The 19910-nt window shown below is 39.2% G+C and overlaps 3 protein-coding genes across 6 annotated transcripts in view; 1 reads left to right on the top strand and 2 right to left on the bottom strand.

The window, feature by feature from the left end:
• Invadolysin (leishmanolysin-like peptidase, invadolysin) overlaps nucleotides 1-3862 on the bottom strand; it is a 26557-nt gene extending 22695 nt beyond the window's left edge. The window contains exon 1 of the mRNA XM_022084642.2: nucleotides 3665-3862. Within this exon, the coding sequence (XP_021940334.1) occupies nucleotides 3665-3784 (120 nt within the window). The 5' untranslated portion in view covers nucleotides 3785-3862. The remainder of the gene's footprint in view (nucleotides 1-3664) is intronic.
• Nucleotides 3832-7939, top strand: LOC110839992 (leucine-rich repeat and WD repeat-containing protein 1). The gene is made up of 6 exons (XM_022084643.2): nucleotides 3832-4208; nucleotides 4832-4974; nucleotides 5377-5591; nucleotides 5988-6204; nucleotides 6679-6935; nucleotides 7624-7939. The coding sequence occupies exons 1-6, from the start codon at nucleotides 4050-4052 to the stop codon at nucleotides 7917-7919; spliced, it is 1287 nt and encodes a 428-aa protein (XP_021940335.1). The 5' UTR covers nucleotides 3832-4049; the 3' UTR covers nucleotides 7920-7939.
• Sfxn2 (sideroflexin 2) lies at nucleotides 6512-19910 on the bottom strand. Of its 4 annotated transcripts, none has more exons than XR_002546721.2 (9): nucleotides 19348-19910; nucleotides 17789-17959; nucleotides 17138-17336; nucleotides 16340-16465; nucleotides 15545-15611; nucleotides 14626-14725; nucleotides 14215-14262; nucleotides 13864-14030; nucleotides 6512-6978 (listed from the first exon to the last, which is right to left on the bottom strand). XR_002546721.2 is itself a non-coding variant. In XM_022084645.2 (8 exons), exons 1-8 carry the CDS (start codon nucleotides 19503-19505, stop codon nucleotides 13916-13918), a joined length of 984 nt encoding a protein of 327 aa, XP_021940337.1. In that variant the 5' UTR covers nucleotides 19506-19910; the 3' UTR covers nucleotides 11630-13915. The 4 variants fall into 4 exon arrangements, 1 of the variants encoding a protein (XP_021940337.1); XR_002546722.2 differs by lacking the exon at nucleotides 6512-6978 and adding an exon at nucleotides 7778-7907; XR_002546720.2 differs by lacking the exon at nucleotides 6512-6978 and adding an exon at nucleotides 11630-13626.

The following is a 19910-nucleotide window of genomic DNA, read 5'->3' as shown; positions in this document are numbered from 1 at the left end:
CGGAGAAAGTGATCAGACATCAACAATTCCTAACCTTCAAGCCTACTTTTCTATCTGTACACCGTTTAAAACCAATTCTCAACGATCTCGAAAAATTTCGAAATTCAGAAGTGACCTGAGACTTCTGTTCGGGGAGTCCCCCGGTTATCCCCAGGAAGACTGTAAATTAAAACAATAATCTTAATTAATATAACCCCTTATACCACATACAACAACGTGACGGGATCATCCACAGGGGGTCAAAACGGCTGCAGTGTGAGTCTGACCATCTAAATTCGACATCTGGAATATGTCGGTAAATTCGGGCTGCTACCATACCGACACAAACGCCAAAAATAATATAACAATCGATTGGAAAGCCTGAGGTCAAGGTAAAATGGTTGCATGTCTGTCGGGCGGTTCGCGTAAGAAAAAAAACACGAAATTCCTTGTTGTGTCCGTAGACATTTTCTGTCTTTTAATCACGACAAATATTCAACATATAAAATTAACTGGTAGCCTCGTTGGAGCAGAAATAAAGACTTTTTTTTTGAGTTGAAGTACATCATCAAACAGCCTCAGTTTCGAAATTAGATGCTGGTAGATGCTCAGTTCCAAGAGGACGGTAAACATTTAAAAACGTGTCCACAGTCCCCATCATCAAGCACACGATCAGTACACACCTCCGAAACGTCGGCCGATTTATAAGAGACTACGCGACGCCGTCAGAACCTGACATCTCACTTGAGAAAGCGTTGCTCTTACTTTCTTGTCACGTCTTTTCATCTTTAACTTTCATTTTCATCATTCATTTTACTTTCTTATTCTTCCTTTTCAGTTTTATAACTCCTCTTCTGTCTAATTTTCCTCATCGCCCTGACGATCGAGGCAGCAGGGACATCCGAAACGTCTGTAAACTACCAGACTACACGGTACAAGAGCCCAGGAGATAGCCATCATTTTCCTCTTGTTATCTTTATTTCCCCCTTCATCTATGGCATCTTTCTGTTACCGCCATTCGCGGGAAACCCGGATCGAAACCCTGACCTTCAAAAGTCCACACCAAGTAATTTTCAGGTAAGCGGGTCAGCTCCTTGGCCAGGTGATCAAACTACCTCAAGGTTTCTGTCTTAACGCAACAACAGACAAGAACAACCCCCCCCCCACCACCACCAAGTTATTCAAACCAGACTCGATTTAAATCTAAATTTAAAAAAAACAAAACAATAAATCTCAAGGATAATTTCCGGGGGGATGGACAGTAAAAGTGCTCGTAAGTCCAGAAATTAAGAATCACTGTAAAGAAAGAGTTTTACTAATCACTTAAAATGTCCCGTAAGATTGTCCAGCCCTGTTAGAAAGCCTTGGTATAACCACAAACATGAAACGGTTCCATATATTCAAACAATGAACGGAGAAACCGAATGGATGGACGCGACGGTAACAACGAACTCTACAGGCAGACAGCTGTACTAAATCTTAGTTGCTATAGAAACTGCAAAGCTGGAGAGTGACGTCACATGTTTCTGCTGTGGCCCACACGTCTTTATTACTACAAATAATTAGCAGGATTACTTAGCCTTTCTCGCCGGATGGAGCAGATGGCTGATTCACACCACTCACCAATTGTAGAGAAAATTCATTTCGCATACCAGAAAATTACTGTTATTTATTCAAATATCCCGCTCAAGCCATAAGTAACGTACTATTACGTTAATCATTAAAGAAGATTGTCACTGGACATGTATTCCGTACGTCATTAGAAAATGTCAGAAGATTTACTAAATGTCTTCAAATGCAATAATGTGAAAATCTGTTCATTATAAATTCATAAAAGGGGCCATTGTTTAAATATTTCGCAACAATGAGACGTGTCAGGACATCAAAGACGAACTAGTCACACGGTTTTAGATCGTAAATATGCAGCAAAATAGCTCACTTGAAGAGCTGTACCGGAACACCAAAACGTCATGAAAATTAACAATGAATCACAGCTAAAGCTTAAAATCAGTTAGCATTGGACAGATTTACAAGTTATAGGCTCTTAGTTGTTTTGTTTTTTTAAAATTAAGACAAGTCAGACGAATTACATGAACCTGAAAGTAAACAATTTCGACGTTTTTCTTCAAAGAATAATAACAAAAAAAAATGAACGTCACACAAAACACAGATGTCACTAAGCACTGTAAGTTTCACACAAAACATTTTTGAATGCTCGGAATATTTCACGTTTTAGTGCCCGGGAACAAACGGTACGCTTTGCTTGGGAAAACAAAACAAAACAAAACAAAGTATGGAGGAGAAGGAGGGAGAAAGAAAGAAAGAAAGAAAGAAAAAAAGAAAAAGAGAGAAAAAGAAACGGAGTCAACTACAATGTACCTCATCACCTTTTCTTTAATCCTAACGAAAGAGGAATGCACAGATTCGACCAGGCTGCCGTTTCATGAGAAATAATTTGTGGATTTGTGCTCTGTGATATCTGCGGTGGGTGTTCTCTCTGAACAACAGGTTTCTAACTTCAAAAATTAGTCACTCACCGCCCTGATGATGGAGGTAGCAAAAACCTCCGAAACGTCGGTAAACTTCTACCAGACTACACAGCACAACGACCCAGAAGACAACCACCTTCCTTCTCATCGCCGTGTAAACCTCAAATCCTACTTAATTATTTAAGAATTTTAATATTATCTCATAAATGTATGATTTAAACCACTGAAAAGGTATATTTCAAATTTCATAAAAATTTAATCTTGACAGTAATAATTTATAATTTACATATTCAAACTCTTTTAAAACATCACAAGACATTCCACTAATACGTATTTAAGTACTTAAGAATTCATCTGTAAAGTTGGCTTTTGCTAAATCAAAGTTATTCGCTTGTAAGGGCAATTTTGGGTTTAAAAAGTAATTTACTCTCTTACACATGACTTACTCAAATATTTTAGATAATCTGCTGGTGATGAAACTGGTCTGCCGTTATATATGCATGATTTTTTTATCAAGCAGTTTAACTTCTGAATATTTAAGACATTCTGTACAACCTCTTAATGCCACAGATTGATTGCAACAATAACTTAAAGCAACAATGACCTAGTAAAGATCTTCTAAGAGTTTAGAACTTTTGATTACATTATAATTTCTCCCTATTAATGGGGTCACATCTTCTGTTGAAAATTTCGCTGTTTCGTTTCCCACTATTTTCAAGACTGCTTTTATTTTATTATTTGATTCTAATATCTGATAATTGTAATGCATACGTTTAGCCTCTTTAATGACTTGAGTAAGTACCTTGCAATATTTCCTGTTGAGAATTGTCATCACTTGGCTGTCACTAGTGACAATCCAGATAAAAATGTCGTTTATGAACATTGTGAAATACCTTAAGGCTCATATAACACATGTAAGAACGACAGGTAAGGCCTTGCGGCACGCAACTTTAATAATTACGTACGTTTCAATACCAAAAATGAACACGATATACTATTTTGAAGTCTTTACTACTATTTTTCATTACCATGAATATGAAATGTAATGACATCTCAATAACGGTCAATGAATTACATGCAACAACGTGACAAGACGAACTGAATCAGACAGGCTAATCGCTTTAAATGTCATCGGCTCTAAATAAAACACTTCAGTGCCGTTACTGACTCTTACATTTATTTCCTTGCTTCCTTACCTCATCAGGTTTCGGATGAACGTGGCTACAGTGTCTATGAACAAACATTCCATTCACATACATTACAAATATCGAAAGGAACAAAAAACAACGCGACTTCCACTTCTCCTTCGCGGCCATGTTTGATTCTTGCACTACATGGACGCTCTCTCGCAACTACCACCACGACTATCGGGAACCGACTGAGGAGTGAATTCCGTGATGTACCTAGCGGTAGTAGCACGTAACACAGAATATCATATTGGCTCCTCTGTCACCTAAATTTCTGAGTGGTGGCAGTACTGACAGTAGGGAATGTAAATTTGTTCAACATAACCTCTAAATTTCAAACAGCCCTTGCTGCAAACGTAATACCGAAAGAAGAACTACAATTTTTCTAATTAGAATGAAAAGGAGATTAGTATATGACGCAGCACATGAAGTGGAATGCGAAACTGAAAATTTATCCTTGCCGTCAGCAGAAAATTGTCAAATAGACTATGAGCCGACACATTTCCTAAGATGCCATTCACGAAAAAATGACCCAGCAGATGTTCAAACACAGGTAAACACTAGAATGTGATCAGACATTTCGTATAAAAATCGTATGATATAGCCATCACATTTCAAATCCACATGTCGAACCCCGAGAAAGTTTATTCATCCCGTTGTGGCACGTGAAAGTATTAAAAACTATTATCCCGCATTGTATGCTATCTATTTTATGTTTTACCGTCGGCCAGATTACATTTTCTCTCAGTATTTGATACCAATTAACTTTGAAAAATATAAAGCGGTATCTTGTATGGTAGTCGTCTCCTACAGTAGAACCTAACCTATATCCTAAGAGGGTAGTTGGAAGGGGTGGACTTCGAAATGCAGCTTAAAAGACAAACTGTTCTCATGTAAAAACTAACCTAAGGAGGTTACAAAAGACTGTTAGCCTCCTGTGTGACTTATTGGTATACATACATACCAGCTGTGAACACATTGCTTCTGTAATGCCGATATAAAATGTATCCACATTTTAAACCTGATAATTTCCAAATTGATCCATTCCCAGAAATTCTGCATACTTTAGCCTTTGAGGTGACCAGCTTTCAGAATTTATTCTTTGCTTTTCAGTGTCTGGCCTGAAAGCCAGAAATGTATCATAACTGAAGCTAATTTTACTTGTATCTCCTTTAGGTATGGCAGTGTGCCTTTGAACCTAACAGAGATGACCCAAAGAAAACCACGAATATAGTTGCAACATGTGGCGGAAATATCATTTGTTTCATCAATGTAAAAACAGGAGAAGTGACAGAGAAGTTCATTTCAAAGGACATAAGGTATGTTCTAACAGATGGCTGCCTTATGGGTTGTAAATTCGCCAGCATTTCAAAAGTCCTTGCTGCCACCATCATCAAGGCAATTAGATCCTCAAATGCTACTTTTGCATTGATTTGAAATGGTGTATGATTACATATGAAGATGAGACAAAAAACAATGTAAGAAAATAAGGAAATGCCAAGTTGTATGAAGCTACATATCTGTTTAGAGTCTGCCCATTTTAAACAATCTATGATGTGTTCATCTGCCAAACATACCATCCTAAGATTCCATCTTAAGAGATACTTAAAATATTCTAGGTAATATTTTATCCTTTATAAATGCAGTTGATATATTGAAGTTGTATAATTTTGAAGAATAACAGAGTGTCTTTGCTTCAAATAAATTTATTTTAATTTTAGAGAGATGTTCTACTCCATAGCATGGACAACTCTCTTTGTCGACTTGGTCGATCCCCCTCAGATGAACATATTAGCTGCTGGTGGAGCAAGAGGAACATTACATCTCATCCACCCAGAGGATGGCATAGCTTTTTTTGAACATCAGATCATGAGATCAAAGACAGTGACAATTAGCAGTTTGTTGTTTCATCCTAAACAATGCAACATCCTATTCTGTAAGTATCAGTTCTCTACCTGAACGCATGTTTCTGCATATCAGCGTGAGGAGAGAGGTCGGGAAAATGGCATAAATTTTGAAGACCTAGTAACATTTACGTTTTAATATATCCTGTGAATGTTTATGATGATTGGAGGTGAAACTCCATACATTATCAACCTCAACACTAAACAAAGGTATGATCCAAATGCTTTACCCCTGGGAGAAAAAGAAAAATCCTCTGTGGCCGCTAGGGATAAAACTTCACTCATTCAGTCCATAGTCAGACGCTACACTAAGTTGCCATAGCTCTCGTTATATAACCCATACATCAGTAAGATTATGATCAGTATAGTGGGGGTGCATATTTCGACAGAATGGGGACATTACTATTTTTCTGTCGTTGCCGTCTCAGGTGCCATGAGTGATGGACACGTGACAGGGTGGGACATCGGTTCTCCTTCTCCTCCAGATTATAAAATGCAGCTCAATCATCTCCTGACATTAGAAGCACGGTTGGAAATATTTAACCTCGTATATTCGCTGCAAGGAGATGTTCTTATGGCGGCTTGCAGCACTGGCGTATGTGGATGGATTGTAACGCGAGATACATTACAGAAAAAGAATGAAGGGTAAGACAGACCAGCGTGATCGGACACATTGTACAATGGTAATTTTTTACTCATGATAAAGCAAGAAGCTGTACGCCGACAATGATGGATAATAACCATTAATATTTGCTAGTAAGTGCGGTGGCTCCTGCCTCAAAAATACTTGTTACCAGGAATCTTGTCATAGAGATTTCTTGGGTATTTACATAATAAATCCACACCCACTGTTTAAAAAATTTGGTATTTTGATAAATATAAAGTAAATTGATTAATGATACATACTGAGAGCTGTCTGAGTGTGCAAAAACACAGAAATTCACTGACCTGATTACTTTTTCAGGAATTCAATAACTGTTTATTCATTACAAATATTTAATTTAATTAACTTTTAATTCCAACATTCACAAAACTCCTTGAAATCAAGATATTCAGAATCAGTACTGCCAACATAAAATATAACAGGAATGTATTCTTGTGTTCTCTCTCACAATTCAGTCTGCCGATGCTGAAATTCCAGTTTCCAAGAAAGCACGTGCAGGACACGAGCGAGCCTCAACTCGTTGACTCTCTGCATGTAGTGCAAGATGGCATAATAGCTACCAAGTGTGCTCTTCACGGTGTAATATACCTGTGGGACCTGATGGCAACACTGTCTGCAAGAGATGGTGAGGAAATCATTGCAGTGACACCAATCCATGTGCTGAGTTGGAGCAACACTGATAATTACTTCATGAATATTGGGTGTCATCCAGGTGAGAGCAATTCTAAATTGTTTCATTCGCAACCAACATCATCCTGTAATTTAAAAAAATTAAAAAGTAAAAATTGATTCACCGACGGCTGTCATTCAATGAATTACACAGGTAAAAACAAACCTTGAAAAGGAAACTTACATTTCATCCTTTCGCAAAACACGCGTTTCCTCAGAACAGGAATTAAGTTCATCTTGGAAACTGATAACGTTTAGTGAAAATTATAATCAGACATATGGTCTAGAAATTTTTGAAGCAATATTATTTTCTAAGATGGCTGTTCTAGGATGATGCGCCATCAGTCTTTTACAAGTTTACCCGACATTTCAGAGGTTGAAGATTTCCGTCTTCTGGGTTGTTGCGCTGTGTAGTCTGGTCGATGTTTACCAACGTTTTAGAGGTCATCAGGGCGATGATTCATCGCCCTGATGACGGAGGCAGTATGACCTCTGAAACGTCGGTTTACATCGACCAGACTAGACGGCGCAACAACCCAGAAGACAGAAATCTTCATACTCACCGCTGTGAAAACCTCAAATCTTACATTTCAGAGGTTACCTTCATCATCACTCCAAAATGGTGTTACAACCCAGAAAACCAGCATTGACATCTACACCACTGTGAGAACCTCAGATTTTGTATGTTCATAGCTGACATCGCACTAGCACTGACGCTTGCCAATGTTCAGTTGCAGGCCTTCTTGCATGTGGAGATGACCGAGGGGCTCTGTGGCTGTACAGTCTCAGCGAAGCAATGCAGACAGAAGAACATGAAACCAAAGTGCAGCCTTTGGCCATCTTGGAGTGGCCAGACATCACAGACTTGAATCTTGACCGCAACCGTAAACTGCGCCTCGATGTGTATGATATCGTGGTGGACGGCGTGGCCATTAACTGTACCGGCAAATATCTGGTGGCCGTTACCAGTAACAATATGGTCTGTATATGGAAACGAGTAGAACAGACGGGAAGTCTGAAGAAATAAATGCTTTCTGTTACATAAAACTCGTGTCTTTACTGTCCCTCTTATACGCATACTTCACAGCATTAAATTCCCTAGACACGCCTGCAAAAACTGAACTACAGATAAGAGAATCACATTTGATATTTAATATTTACTCAAATTTATATGGACAATGTGGATTTTGACCCAAAATGGAGTTGAACATTACATGAAGATATTCTTATATAAATTCTGGGTGCTAAGTTCAAGCGGCATTATTATTATACTGTACATGGATTTTTGCTAGTTCATAAAAATCTATAATGAAAACATGTTTCTTTACCGCACCCTGCGGTTTCTCACAAAATGTACACTTTTGTGTGTATGGCAGGATATCATCATAGGAAACGGCTTCAAATAGGACTCGGTGGCAGATGATGATGGCAGGGAGGGGGAGAATTTGGGTATCAAAATATGAAGGAAATTTCATATCAATTGAACAGACATCAACTACTAACTAACTAACTAGATGGCTTACCGAACCCGAAGGTTCATCACCGAATTAACCAAAGCCCTCCACCGGACCCTGTCCTGGGCCAACAAAATCCAGTTTCCTTCAACTCCTATCTCCCATAGATCCCGCCTGAGATTATCCTCCCATCTACGTCTAGGTCTCCCCAGCGGTCTCTTCCCTTCAGGTTTCCCAACCAGTACCCGGTGCACACCTCTTGTCCCATCCATGCGCGCTACATGTCCCGCCCATCTCACTCTTCTCGACTTAATCACCCTCACAATACTGGGGGAGCAGTACAGATTTTTAAGCTCGTCATTGTGCAGTTTTCTCCACGCCCCATCGTCTTCCCTCTTAGGCCCAAATATCCTCCTCAACACCCGATTCTCAAACACCTGCAATCTGTGTTCCTCCCTCTGAGTGAGAGACCATGTTTCGCACCCATACAAAACAACAGGCAAGATTATTGTTTTGTATACTTTAATTTTCAGGTTCTTAGAAATCAGACGGGAAGACAAAATATTTTGGATTGAGAAGTAGCAAGCATTTCCGGAATTTAGTCTCCTCCTAACTTCCTCACAAGTATCATTTTGATTTGTTATTGTTGTTCCCAAATATTTGAACTTTGTAACCCTTTCAAAGGATTTATTAGCCACCCTAAGATAATTTTGCCCGCCTGTCTTCTGATGACGAGATACTAACATGTACTTAGTTTTTTCTGAATTTACTTCCAGCCCCACTTGTCTACCAGCCTCTAGTAAAACTTCTGCGTTCCTCTTTATTGTATTTATATCGTCCCCCAATAAATTAACATCATCAGCATATGCCAATAGCTGATGTGTCCCATTCAATTGCAAACCCTCCTGCCTACCTTGGACCTTCCTGATGGCGTATTCTAGCGCAAAGTTAAAGAGCAAGGGAGACAAAGCATCTCCTTGTTTTAGACCGTTCTTGATGAGGAATGTCTCAGATACATATTTACCTACTCGAATTTTGCTACAGGTTTCATTTAAGCACATTTTTATTAGACCCACTAGCTTCTTTGGTATACCAAATTCAATAAGAATATTATATAGCACTTCTCTCTTCACAGAGTCATAGGCTTTTTTGAAATCTATAAATAACTGATGTACGGTCCCACCGAACTCCCATTTTTTCTCTAGTATCTGACGAATGCAAAAGATCTGATCAATCGTTGATCTGTTTCGTCTGAACCCACACTGATGATCCCCAATAATTTCATTCGCATATGGGGTTAACCTTGCCAAAAGAATGTTGGATAGAATTTTGTATGAGGTTGATAGCAGCGATATTCCTCGGTAATTACCACACTCAGTCTTGTCCCCCTTCTTATGAATAGGAATAATTATGGATTCCTTCCACTGTTGTGGCATCTCTTCCTTATCCCAAATTAACTGAATAAGCTTATGGATCCTCATATGCAACCCTTTGCCACCTGCTTTAATTAATTCGGCCGGAATCTGGTCAATTCCTGGAGATTTATAACTTTTCAACTTCCCAATGGCTAGTTCCACTTCATCTAAGCTAGGTTCTGGCACCAACAGTTCAGCTGTATGCATTTTAATCTGTCTAATATCACCAGTATCATGAACATTTAAGAGCTCGCTAAAGAAATTTTTCCACCTATTCACAATTTTTATTGGATCTGCAAGCAACTTGCCACTATCATCCTTTACCAAATTGGTCTGGGGTTGATATCCTTTCTTAAAGTTATTAATGCCTCTGTACAGGTCTCTGATGTTTTTTTCCTTATTATTTGTCTCAAGTTCAGCAATTTTGCCCTTCAGGTATTCCCTTTTCTTAGTCCTAAAGGTTCTACTAGCCTCACGTCTCACGTTACATAGATTATCCGCATTTGTTTTGTTTGGGTTCTGCAACCATTGAAATTTTGTTTGCTTCCTTCGATCTATTAATTTTGAACTTTCTTCATCAAACCACGGTTTATTTTGCTTTCTCCTGTAGTATCCTAGTTTCTCTTTTGCTGAAATTTTGATGCAGTTTCTGACATTTTCCCACTCCCTGTTGATGTCCACACTTTCATTATCCTCATTTGCCTCTAAAATTTGAAACCTATTCGAAATTTCAACTTGATATTGTTCCTTTGCCTCTCCCTCACTTAATTTTTTCAAATCAAATCTTTCTGTGTCAAAATTTTGTTTAGTTCGTCTACTTACTGAAAGCCGCTCCCTCACTTTTGCTACCACCAGATAATGATCAGTGTCGCAATCTGCTCCTCTGAATGATCTCACATCAATTACATTTGTCTGCCTTCTCTTATCTACTAAAACATGATCTATTTGATTGTGTGTTCTGCCATCTGGAGAAGTCCAAGTGTATTTATGAACATCACGGTGTGGAAATTTTGTACTTTTTACAATTAAATCTTTTGACGTAGCGAAGGTTACTGCTCTAAGACCGTTATCATTACTAAGTGCATGGAGACTCTCGCTGCCTATTGTGGGTTTGAAGATATCCTCCCTCCCAATTTTTGCATTGAAATCTCCTAGCAGAATTTTCATGTGATACTTGCCAAATGTATCAAATACTGATTCCAATTCTTCATAAAAGCTATCCTTGATATCATCGCTTTTGTCTTCAGTTGGGGCATGAACATTAAGGACAATGATGTCGCACCAACGTCCTTCCAAAATTACGTAAGACAACCTGTCACTAACAAATTCTACTCTCTTAACTGCTGCCCTAATTCTGCTATGAACAAAAAAACCCGTCCCTAGCTGATGATTGTCATTCCCCTTTCCATAGAAAAATGTAAAATTGTCCACTGGGATCATGCCCTCCCCCTCCCATCGCACTTCCTGCACTGCCACTAAGTCTAACTTATAATTCCCTAATTCCCTACACACTGATTTCAGTGCCCCAGCCCTATAGAGGCTCCTAATGTTCCAAGTACCAAATCTCATGTCCTTTCTCAATTGCTGTGGTCGTGCCAAAGAGTCCGTCCTGATCCGAGGCTTGGTTGATTTTTTCGTAACACATATTTTTTTAAAGGTGAAAGGTTGTTAGCCCTACACCCAACCCCCAACCTGGAGGACCAGGGTATCACTCTTAGTCTAGCGCATCTCCTTAGACCTGTCCGGCTTGGGTGACCCTACCATGAGCCGAAGCTCAGGCCGGCATAGCCCTAAGGGTCATTTGAGCACGCAAGCCTCCTCACCCGGCAGATTGCCTTCGACAAGGTGGTGATACCTTCGAGGGGACATCAACTACACAATTTTTAATTAAAATCTTTTCAAATTTTTCACCGTTACAAACACCAGTAACAATATAAGAAATAAATAAAAATTCTGTGCAGTAATACCAACTCTTCCAATCACACAGTTCAATTTTCTAACACTGTACCCTGACAATTTCAAGGATTTCACAAACGACTTTCCTTTATGCTTCAGACACTGACTAAATTTGTTTTCATGAAAAGTCTCTGTTCACCAAAAACTCACTAACTTCACTAGAGGAAATTGGTAGTCCTTAATTAAAAAATGTCGTAAACATCGATTATTTCAGAACAAGGGTAAGAAATTAAAATTTCATTCGAAAGGGGATTAAGAAGAGATTAAATATGGGGGATGATTGCTACAATGCGGTTCAGAATCTTTGTCTTCCATCTGTCATCTAAAAATGCGAAAATTAAAACATGAAAAAGTAGAATTTTTGCCTATGTTATGTATGGACGTAAAACACATCTCTTACTCTTCGGGAAGAACGCAAAATTGTGTGTCTGACGATAGAGTTAGCAAATTTATGTAGTTAAGGAGAATAACAGTCGACGGGGGGGGAAATTAAATTATGAGCATCTTCAAAATTTGTATTCTTCACCTCATACTATTAATGATTAAATCAGAGACGCACATGACCCACAAAGAGGTGAAACATGATACGAAGTAGAAGAAAGATCAAAGAGGAAGAGGTGGGTAAGGGCATAAATTATGCATGAGAGAAATGCATTGAATATTTTAACTTGAAAACTACAAGACGGCAGACTACGTGAGACCTAACCATAAACGTGATATATATTAGATTCAACTGCATCAGGATAGGATCTAACGGGAAGATAAGCAAATACAAAAATTAACCTCTGGTTTCCAGAAAAACAGAGTAACTGACTTAACTCTGTAATCATCACAAGAGAAATACCATGCACAACACAATTAATTAGTTAATTATACTGAATTTTTACTCAACAAACAACTCTTGAGATTTTCATAGTGGTGAAAATGCGGACTGTGGTCATTCATAATAAAATGGCAGTGTGCAGTGTCACAATCCACAGTTTTCAAGGGATGCATCCGTTATATAAAGCAAGAATGTATAAAACAAGTTTGAAAATATTAACGATAAATACAGTACCCAAAATCCTACTTTCAAGACATATCAGCAGGTGAACATTGAATTCCCCACTTAATGGTACCTGCGCCTTGTCATGGTAGTGGGGCCGAGTACCTCAGTGACCCCAAGAGCTACTGGTAGAGCCTCCCTAGCCAGATTGGTCGAGGGGGAGAGGTACCCTGGTCCTCCAGGTTTGGGGTTGTTCGCAAGGCTAACAACCTTGCACCGTAAAAAGGAAGATGTTTCGAAACCTCGATCAGAGCCTCGGACAGACGGACCTAACAGAGGACCGAATGGAAGAGGAGAATTGAGGAGGTCGTGGACCGAATACGAACCAGAGAGCCATAGAAGAAGAAGAGAAGAACATTGAATTACATGTTCAAAAAACTTGCACAACACGAAATGTACAGTAAAGTCAATTTTCCACTTAAACACTGATTCAAACTAATTATACAATTACAAATGCATTATCAGACTGAGGTAAGCAATTCATGCTGCCCCCTGCCCCAAATATGAATTTCACTGTTAGGACCACACACATATTTAAAATATGACGTAAATTGACGACACTCATCTAAATGCCATAATTTCAGATTCTCATGATGAGTATTAAATACAATTTTAGGTTTTCAAAGTGGTAAGTCCCAAGATGGCAGTCTTCTTGGTTGTAACACCATGTAGTCTGGTAGAAGTTACCAACGTTTCAGATATCCTTGCTGCCTCCATCATCAGAGTGCTACAACTCAAGAAGACATCCATCAATGACCTTGAAAATGGTTGTCGTCTACGATGTACTGCTGTGTAGACACGGACAGACATTCCAGGGCTTGCTACTGCCTCTGTCATCAGGGTAGATGGAGACAGTAAGGTCCTCTGAAACATTGGTCAGTATCTACCAGACTACACGGCATAATATTCTAGAGGACAGCCATTTTCAGTCGTCCGATTGATGAAAACGCATATAAACTTCTTGTTCACAATACAAATGGCAAGAACTTTGCTTTGATCAGGGCTGTTAGTTTACTAGACACAATACTACATATATTATTAATTAATTTTATTTCTGAGGTAAGTGAATAGCGTAACTCTAGAGCAAACTGTAAACCATACCCCGCAGTGCAGAGCAGAGTATGAACATTGGATGGAAATACAACACTGAACTTCACAGGCCTTTGTTGAAGTACACATATTTGGGTACCTCCCTTCCAGCGCAGGCCTCCTTCAGTTTGTGATACATTTCTGGCTCCAGCCACTCCAACGTAGTCGTTCTCAAGGAACTACAAATGAACAAAAGTGTCCTTTAAAAGATCTTAAGAGAAACAGTAAGTACATCAAACATGAAAAATAGCTTAAGTTCTGGTAAAGAAAAACTGTGCTTCGCTAAAACAAATCATTAAAAAAAATGTATTTTGCATTAAGCTTCAGTCTCTTTGAATGAGGCTGTGCGTATTTTATACTCACCACCTCTGTGGAAACAGGCCACATGCTACTGGAACCATGAATATCAGGCTGGAAAATGATTCAGAAAAAAACATGAAACAAGCTGAATTATTTGTTGAATTTTGCTGACAAATCAGAGACTGAGTCCTCATACGTACATAAACATCAAGACCACACCCTCACAAAACATTATCTTGAAGCAACTGACAGTCATTCACCTGGTCCATGGATTCTATAATTTAAAATTATCATCATTACCATAACTGCACACAACAGAATGGACTACCCTTAATAAATTCGACTCGATTCACATCTTCAACATCTAGTGGTTTAGTAACGGAAATTTTGATCCACCAATTTCTAATACCTGAGCCAGTCAAGTTTCACAATTTCTGGTTCTTTTCATGAACGCACACGAGGTTTCATACTCACAAACACCCAACTGCCATTACTTGAAAAGGAGCATGGAGGGGTTGGATTCGCTGCACCCAGGGGTAGCGCTCCAGTTTCTCCATAATGACGGGTAGGATAGCTGAAACAGACATCCATTACATCTCTGTATCAGTTCCCGAGTTGATACCACAAGCACAGCTCATGACTTATGAACACGGTTACCGTGGCACCCAATATTTTTATCGTGATACTTAACATTTTAGAGAACTTAATTTTAAAAACTCCCCACTTAATGGTACCTGCACCTTGTCGTGGTGGTGGGGCTCGAGTACCTCAGTGACCCCAAGAGCTACTGGTAGGGCCTCTCTAGCCAGATTGGTCAAGGGGGAGAGGTCAGACTAAGACAGGTACCCTGGTCCTCCAGGTTTGGGGTTGGTCGCAAGGCTAACAACCTTGCACCGTAAAAAGGAAGATGTTTCAAAACCTCGATCAAAGCCTCAGACAGACGGACCTAACAGAGGACCAAATGGAAGAGGAGAATTGAGGAGGCCATGGACCGAATACGGACCGGAGAGCCATAGAAGAAGAAGAATTTTAAAAACTTATCATATTCACTTTTAGCTCCTCATTTCAAAATTATATTTTGTTAGGTGACAATTTGTTCTGGATTGTGATGCCATTAAGATGGAGACAGTATCTCACAAGTCCACACAGCAACACAACAAAGAAGAACACATCGCCATCTTCATCATTGTGATAACCTCAAATATCGCACACATTTTGTTAGGTCATCCATTCCACGCAGGCCCAATAATAAAGTGAACATTACAGAACAAGAGTTCAATTACGTACTTCAATGAAGTGTGTGTGTACGACGTACAACAATTCTCTGTATCATTAGTTTGTTAAAGGAATTATCACAAAAATTTAAAGAAAGGAGTAACGTGTTGCGACTTACTCATCCCCGGCGCACACATTACAATTCTGGAGAACACCACCTGCGAAATTCCTTTAACGGCCGCAACCTGTCGACAAAAGAGAGGGGCATCGGCGAAATGACATTTCTGGTATAAGACACGAAATAAATAAGAAGGCAAGGCATTATGCGTCGCTGCACCATCACTGTAGGGTTGAACGCATACACAGAGCAATAAATGAACGCAATCAAACATCTTTATACACTGGTTTGCCAAGATGCGCACATTTCAAACATCACACGTGAGAAAACATTAATAAAAAAAAAGTAATCTCCATAAAAGAAACAATTCTGGGAAGGATTTATGACATATGCTTCCCTTAAAAATGTATAAAATATAACAGTTTCGTGTCATCTCAGGAAAATGTCTCACACACAATTTGTATGTTATACATCCGTCTGTATACAACAGTTAACTAGGGAAGGGCAAATATGATGACGCAGTAAACTTGCGTCTTCGATAGAAACTGAAATATGAAAAGTAAAAACAAACACATCAACTCAAGAGAAATAAAGAAAAACCCTCCCAAAAAAACCAAAATATTCATCACTGCATTCATAAATACCTGATCGTACGCTTAGCCAGTTGAATACAGCCCAGAACTTCAAACATATTTTTACTAAAGATTCATTAATATTACCCTCCCATTTATACCTACATCTCCTGAGCGGTCTTCTTTCTCTGAGGTTTCCCAGCCAAAACTTTTCATGCATTTTTAATTTCCCAATTTCCTTCATATCAACCCCTCCTTAACATAATCGTCTTAAAAATCTCACCCTTGATTTTGCAACTATATTTTCATTCTCGTCATAGACATCGATGCCGTGCAACAATTCATTCTGCCGCATCAGTGGGATATTCACACAGTTGGCAGCCGCCACAGCCGCAAATGGGACGTAACGCTGGAACACACAAAGTGACAATCAATCCGCTATAAATTCTTAACCATAATACCCCTAACATGTTGTAGCCTATAACAAACAGAACTCTGGTAATAGAGTCAAAGCCGTATAAATATTATTCCCCACTCAATGGTACCTGCACCTTGTCGTGGTGGTGGGGCCGAGTACCTCAGTGACCCCATAGCTACTGGTAGGGCCTCCCTAGCCAGATTGGTCGAGGGGGAGAGGTACCCTGGTCCTCCAGGTTGGGGGTTGGTCGCAAGGCTAACAACCTTGCACCGTAAAAAGGAAGATGTTTCGAGACCTCGATCAAAGCCTCGGACAGACGGACCTAACAGAGGACCGAATGGAAGAGGAGAATTGAGGAGGCCATGGACCGAATACGAACCGGAGAGCCATAGAAGAAGAAGTATAAATATTATTATCTGGTGTAAAAGAAGTCTTAGCATTTTTATTATATTTTTTTATAAGCAGAGATCCACATAAACCCTTCATCAATGATGCACAGCTGCGGATTATAGACACGTATATTCTGTGAAGTGGCTAGTATATTTAAGTTATATCCGTGGATGTCTGCCCCTACGTATCCCTATAATTGTCATAGACTTTTGAATGAGGAATAAAATTAAGATAAAATGAACAGAGAGACAAATTTGAGGTTTGATGTGATACCTGCAGCAAGGGAGATGCTTGCTTCTGCCAGAAAGCCTTGCAACCTAGCGCCGTGATCATCGCTGACGCCGTGGCTGATACATATGCCACACCGAGTTGTGTCGTAGTGGTTGGAGATTTGGCATTGCGATTTGTGTAGTTGACGAGTGCATTGAATGACTGATTTACCCACTGCCAAAATACAACAGCTGGTGCAGTTCTGAAAGTAATTAATATCTGATAAAATACTTTTAATTGTTTTTAGAAATATGGTAAAATTTCACGTATAACAGAGTCCTAATTATATATTTCACATAACAACACAAACAATTTTATAAGCTGTCCAGACACGCTCTTATACTGCAGCCTCGAATTTGATAAGTACAAAGGACTTCATCCTGGGAACAAATAAGTCAGCCGGGCCAAGAAGCTCACCACTCACCTCCATCTAGTGCCAAGGTTAAGAACACATGAAACTGTACCTCCACTCCCCATACGTTATCATAACGTACCTTTTGCTTATGCACCAAGGAAAAATTTACCTTTGAATTACATTCCTTTCCATTTTCAGTTTGAAGAGACCAACTGACAATTAAAAGTTTTTCTGAAAAGTTCACAACGACAATAAATTGAATACAACTGTCATCTGTCATTAAGATATGGACAGCTTACCGGTAGAACTGCAGCATGGCACCGGTAATCGCCATGCCCCCTGGTACTTGGAATGACATTCGGCCAAACACATTCTGCTTGTCCCCAGTGTCGGGATGAAATGCAGATTCGTACAGCTTCTTAGCATAAATAACTTGCTCCTCTGTCGTTCCTGGCGGCTCTTTACCTATCCTAAAATGCAGGTGGTACAATTTTACTTTCAGGGAATAATTTTAGACAACGACAAATTATTACACAGGTGGGATTCATACTGAAATCCCTCATGACTAGATTATAATGCCATAAACACGCCAAGTAAAGCCTGAGTCTCTGAAATGTGTAATAAAATTGGATGCCTGACTTATCGTAACACCTTGAACCCAAAAGATAAGTCAAGTGATGATCATTCATGTACTGTATTGTGGAGGTACCATGTTAAAATATGAGACATGGTAACTCATACAAAACGGTACATGATTCCAGACTGGACGGCAGAAATTCGATCCCCGACAGAGGCAAAGGATTTTTTTTTCAGCTTCTGCATCCAGACCAATTCTGAGGCCCACTAGCCACCCAATCTCAAAACCGCATGTCGGTAACCAACTAATCTACTTCGTGGAGCAACAAGAGAAACTGACAGTCACTCAGCAAGTCAAAAAATTCACTGCCATCCACAGAACTAATTACCATATTCACATTACCCCAGCACCAGTCCCTGTCCTGCGCCAGACGAACCCAAACCACAAACTCCTGCCCCAGTACCTTGATATTCGTTTTTATATTATCCTCCCAGATATGCCTATGTCTTCCAAGTAGTCGCTTTCCTTCAGGTTTCAAAACAAACATTCTGCATACATTTCTCATGTCTCGTGCAAGTCATATGCCCCGCCCATCTTATCCTCATCCACTTTATCATCATAGGCTTAATAGTATTTGGTGAAAAGAATAAATTATGGAGTAATTAATCTTCTTTGCAAAGCACAAGTGAAGAGGGAAACATGCATGCTGCTGTGTCCAATGAACCCAGATGAAGTGTTTACCCACATGTAGAATCCCATAAGCAGTTCCTCATGCACATGCATGAAATAAGTCTTTTTCACAACACTAAAATCTATGACCAATCCTACAAATTTCAACGTAGATGTTCAACACACAAAGTGTACAAATTATGAAACATAACCTGGTGAATAGCAACGGCTGTCTTAAAAGTGAGGTGTCAGTAAGTTACATTATAATCTGTTACTAACATGAATTATCCTACTGCAAGGAACTCAAGTGGTCACTGTTAAGACATGTCAACATGAAGTATGTTACCAAGATGTAAATACAATTTGAAACATTTAATTTGTTACATCACTCATTTGTTATGTTTTTCGAAATAATTTTCGTGCATATAAAATCAATTTACACACTTAGTGAGGGCAGTACATACACTAAATGTACATCCCCATGAACAACACTGATTACAAAGCAATAATGAAACTCCGCACACAGGAGATGAAGGTAGGGAAAAGAATGCATGTCACAGGTTTGTGTACTAGAACCACAATCTGCAGGGATAAATTATGTTAAAATTTCACCTGTACTGTTCAACCAGCTGTTTCGCATCATCAAGGGTTTCTTCAGAAACAATACATGTACGAGGATCTGTCACCCAAAAGAAATGCTTAAGTCTTCCTGAGAACGTACTTTGATCCCACAAGGGTTTGTCAATGTCGAACCGATGTAATGCTTCCATAATTTGTCATCTAATTCGTAACTGATCGCTGTATTAATTCTCCGAATTAAGTTATACCACTATACACTAAATTAGATTAAATTCCAGTTTCGTATTTCATTCATCCGAGCTGCAGAACATTCACAGGCTGCTATTGATGTATGTGGAGCTACGCCCTGTTTTGTTAAGTCATGTTAGGTTCGAGACTCTTAAACAAAGAATATTTTTATCTGATTCTGCAACACAACCTTCTTTAGTGGAGAAACAACAGGACTACATCATTAAACCACATACGCGGCCGGAAACAAATATATTGTCATAGAAATTACCACACTGTGCAGTAAGTGCAATACAACGTACTACCAACACAAATTAATCTTCGTCAATGTATCATCACTTATAAATGCTGTAATTTCGTGTAGGTCA

This window comes from Zootermopsis nevadensis, unplaced genomic scaffold (genome assembly GCF_977971745.1).
Source record: "Zootermopsis nevadensis isolate Lab colony 2312 unplaced genomic scaffold, Znev_1.0 Znev_ptg000002l, whole genome shotgun sequence".
NCBI classification, from domain to species: domain Eukaryota; kingdom Metazoa; phylum Arthropoda; class Insecta; order Blattodea; family Termopsidae; genus Zootermopsis; species Zootermopsis nevadensis.
This window is presented reverse-complemented; position numbering and strand designations above follow the sequence as displayed.

Bases quoted from the DNA above. Each gene is read 5' to 3' on its own strand.
- LOC110839992 (XM_022084643.2), top strand. From the start codon at position 4,050: ATGAAAAGGAGATTAGTATATGACGCAGCACATGAAGTGGAATGCGAA. The intron at 4,975-5,376 runs GTATGTTCTAAC...TTTTAATTTTAG, and splicing joins TTCATTTCAAAGGACATAAG to AGAGATGTTCTACTCCATAG. The intron at 6,936-7,623 runs GTGAGAGCAATT...GCCAATGTTCAG, and splicing joins GAATATTGGGTGTCATCCAG to TTGCAGGCCTTCTTGCATGT.
- Sfxn2 (XM_022084645.2), bottom strand. From the start codon at position 19,505: ATGGAAGCATTACATCGGTTCGACATTGACAAACCCTTGTGGGATCAA. The intron at 15,612-16,339 runs GTGAGATTTTTA...TTTTGTCGACAG, and splicing joins ATATAGTTGCAAAATCAAGG to GTTGCGGCCGTTAAAGGAAT. The intron at 14,263-14,625 runs GTGAGTATGAAA...ATCATTTTCCAG, and splicing joins GTAATGGCAGTTGGGTGTTT to CCTGATATTCATGGTTCCAG.